Below are 3,896 nucleotides of genomic sequence, written 5' to 3'. Positions count from 1 at the left end.
GGAAAGTCTTTGACGTTTCGAGCTACGCTCTTCAACAGAAAGAATACGGAGACAAGGAGAAAAACACGGAGAAAAAAAATTGAATAGTGTTCAGTCAACAGTCAATCATAATAATGGCTAATAATGGCTGACCGGAAGTTAGAAATTCTTTTTTCAGGAGAGCTAAGAAAAGGGGGAGATAACAAACGGTGATCAAAGAACGAGGGACTGTGTGTGTGGGAGATAGAATGCTGGTGATCTTGACGTATGTAGTGTGAAAATGGGGAGGGGAGAAAGGAGTTGGTCAGTTGTAGTGTGGGCGTGGTGTGATGTGAGGGTATTGGTGTGATGTGATGTGATATATATATATATATATAGGGTGCATAGGGTATTTGAGAACATACCCTTTTTGTGTCATTGCTGCATATTTCATCTCAACAGAAGAAAATTGCAAGAAAATAGTTTTGAAATGGAAGAGAAATTTGATTTTTGAGTAAGACTTACCACACTTGGACAAGTTTGTTGACTCCCATGGCCCATGGCGTGTATGAATCTCATATAATATTAATGCAAAGGAGTAACTGTCCCCTTTTTGAGTACCATTGAGGTTTCGGCAAGCACTTCTCAGTAGTTCTGGTGCCGTATATAGCAAACCTTTATCGGTTAAAAACATGGAAAGACAAAATTTTCATATTACAAACACATTCTCACTAAAATTTTAATTCCATCTTATTTTTACCAACTGGACATTTGTGATTAAAGATGTCTGCAGAACATTCAAGACCCTTAGCAACATATTAGGAAAAAGGTTGAAATTTTCTGAATTAGAAATATTGTTGTAGTAAAATATTCTGCTCAATATCTCAGATTTGCTTGTCAGTTGTTTGACCTTAATCCCTTGACTATGTTGTTTAGTGGCTGACAAAATGTGCATCTCTGATGATGAGCAGGAGTAATGGAATAATGGAAGGATGAGGGACAAGGCCTGAAAATTGGGGGGGAGGAGTCAAGTCAATTACATCGACCTCAGGACTTCACTGGTATTTAATTTATTGCCCCTGTAAGGATGAAAGGCAAAGTCAACCTTGGTGGAATTTGAACACAGAACATAAAGATGGATGAAAAACTGCTGAGCATTTTGTCCAGCATGCTAACAATTTTGCCAGCTCACTTCCTTAATAATAACAATAATAACAATAATAATAATAATAATAGTAAGAATAATCCTTTCTACTATAGAGACAAGGCCTGAAATTTGGGGGGTGAGGGGAGTAGTCAATTACATCGACCCCAGTATTTCAATGGTATTTGATTTATCGACCCCGAAAGGATGAAAGGCAAAGTCAACCTCAGCGAAATTTGAACTTAGAATGTAGTGACGGACGAAATATAATAACAACAACAACAACAAAAATAATAATAATAATGATAATAATGGTTTCAAATTTTTCCACAAGGGCATCCATTTTGGGGAAGGGAAAAAGTCAATTACATCAACCCCAGTGCTTCACTGGTCCCTATTTAATTGACCCCGAAAGGATGAAAGGCAAAGTCGACCTCAGCAGAATTTGAGCTCAGAACATGGCAATGAGCAAAATACTGCTAAGCATTTCGTCTAGTGTGTTAATGATTCTACCGGCTCACCACCATAATAATAGTAATAATTGACAATAAGGTTATTAGTATTTACGATTATAATACTTCTCATCTTCCATAGATTCAAGGCAACACTCCTCAGCTTCTCCCAATGTATTCACACCAAAGTCAGTTATCTGCAGGACCCATCTGGCATCAACAAGGCAGTTGCTTGGTTTTAGGTTACCATGGCAGATGATGTCACTGTCGTGGATGTACAACATCCCCTGAAAGATTAATTGGGATTAATTAGGAGAAAGAGAAAGAGATGATGCAATCAATCTTTCTAGAAATAACAGCCAAATCTCCCTCAACCTCTGAGGTATTTTATCCCATGCTTTTGGTTCAAACTTTTGGTTCTGAGCATTTTGTTTATAGGAGACATAATCAATATTGATACTACTGAGGCAGACAGACAGACACTCTGAAAGATAGATAGATAGACAGACAGACAGATGACAGACAGACAAACAGATAGGTGATAGACAGGCAGAGGATAGACAGATAAACAGACAGACCAATAAATAGATAAACAGACAGACTGATAGATAGACAGAGGCAGATAGAGAGATAAACAAACAGACAGACAGACAGACCGAGATTGATAGATAAATAAATACATAGACAGATACATAGACAGACAGATAGACAGACAGACAAACAATTATGTTGAAGCTAAATTTTGAGGACTATTCAACCTGTAGTGGTGCGAAATTATAGCCGCCATTGAGGAAGTACTATCTGCACATGCGCAAGGGACTTGCCTTTCCGGAAGCCCCTCGAGCGCGCATGCGTAGTAAAACTAGTACTTAAAGAGTTACTTTCATTTTATAACCCTCTTGAGCGTGATGCCTTCGACGTGACAACACCTTGCTCCTCAACAAAGCACTCTTCACCAAGATGCCATCGATGTGATAGCTACTTGCTCCTCTGGCATGCATCAAGGAAGCTCTTAACCTTCCAATACCAATTACAAGTTAATCAGTGGCTGCTAAGCTGAATGACACAGGATTTGTAAAACCAAACATCATCAAAAATAAAATTTATTTTTATTATGTTGTTAATTGTTCTACTGTTTCTTCAGATATAATTATGTTGAAAGGTGATAGAGAGAGACTAATATCTCTATTGCAACTATCAACCTTTTACAAACCCTTCCTGAAAAGTCTTTGAAAGAAACCTTTATAAAAAGGTGAAAATCTTGTAAACCAATAATTGAACCATTGAAAACCCTATAATCAATGATTCTAACATTCACAAAGTCTCTGACATAACATAAATTTTTAAAAAATAGAAAAAAACCTCAATAGTTTACACATTACAACTAATGTCTTCCAGTACTTTAACCTTTTAGCATTTAAACCATCTATATCTAACCCAAATATTCTACCAGTTTTATGTTCAAAGTGGCTAGATCTGGTGTCTCATACCTGCCCTACAGCATCATTCTAAGAATATACAATAACATCATCAAAATCTCAAAGCTACAATATAGTGCATGGTTAATTCAAAACAGTGTGGATAAATAAGCTTTACATTTGACAGAGAAATCTGAATGCTAAGAATTAGTATTTTTAAAAATGTAAAAATGTTCCTCAGCTTTCAGTCAAAATGACAGAAGAATTGCCAGAATTCTTTGTCAGCTCTTACCTTAATTAAGTCTGCTACTAATGAAGATATAAACATATTGTCGAGACGGATATCTTTGTTGTGTAACAATTCCTGCAAGATAGCAAAAGAAAAAAATACAGGTTTCCAACATGGTTGTTAAATTAGAAAGTAAGACTGTAGGAAGCTTCAACACCACAGAAAGGCTAGAAGGTATTTCAGACTCTAACAGTAGCTGACTCTCTGCGAGTTTCAAGTGAGACCCACAATGGAGTATTACACTCACATCTGGGACCATCATTCCGTGCTTTTTATATGCAAGCCAGCAGAGCTCGCTCTGAGCACTCTAATTTTTTTAAAGTGAATGTACCAGCCACCTCAGACTCTCAGTGAAGAGCACCCTTGAACAGTGCTGCTGCTACACACACTTGTATCCAGGATTGCATCCAGAAAAGGCCATTTAACAGACTGGTATTTCATCACTGACAGACACATTCTAGCTTCTGAGGTAAATATAGTGAATATTGACAAGGGTAGAGAGGTAGTTGATGATAATTGTGAAAGCAAGACAAATTAGGGAAGAGTAGGCGATGTCTGCAGAGATAGGGTAAGGGGGATAAATGAGTTAGAGGGAAAATAGGGAAGAGTAGGTGATGACTGTAGAGATGGGGTAG

The 3,896-nt window shown here is 37.4% G+C and overlaps 1 protein-coding gene across 1 annotated transcript in view; it reads right to left on the bottom strand.

Annotated features, from left to right (window-relative positions):
• Positions 1-3,896, bottom strand: part of LOC106883603 (guanylate cyclase 32E) — a 20,290-nt gene that overhangs the window by 12,690 nt on the left and 3,704 nt on the right. Inside the window, exons 3-5 of the mRNA XM_014934689.2 lie at positions 3,265-3,336; positions 1,670-1,841; positions 384-633 (exon numbers count right to left, since the gene is read on the bottom strand). Of these exons, the coding sequence (XP_014790175.1) occupies positions 384-633; positions 1,670-1,841; positions 3,265-3,336 (494 nt within the window). The remainder of the gene's footprint in view (positions 1-383; positions 634-1,669; positions 1,842-3,264; positions 3,337-3,896) is intronic.

The sequence above is a fragment of the Octopus bimaculoides genome, chromosome 23 (genome assembly GCF_001194135.2).
Source record: "Octopus bimaculoides isolate UCB-OBI-ISO-001 chromosome 23, ASM119413v2, whole genome shotgun sequence".
NCBI classification, from domain to species: Eukaryota; Metazoa; Mollusca; class Cephalopoda; order Octopoda; family Octopodidae; genus Octopus; species Octopus bimaculoides.
This window is presented reverse-complemented; position numbering and strand designations above follow the sequence as displayed.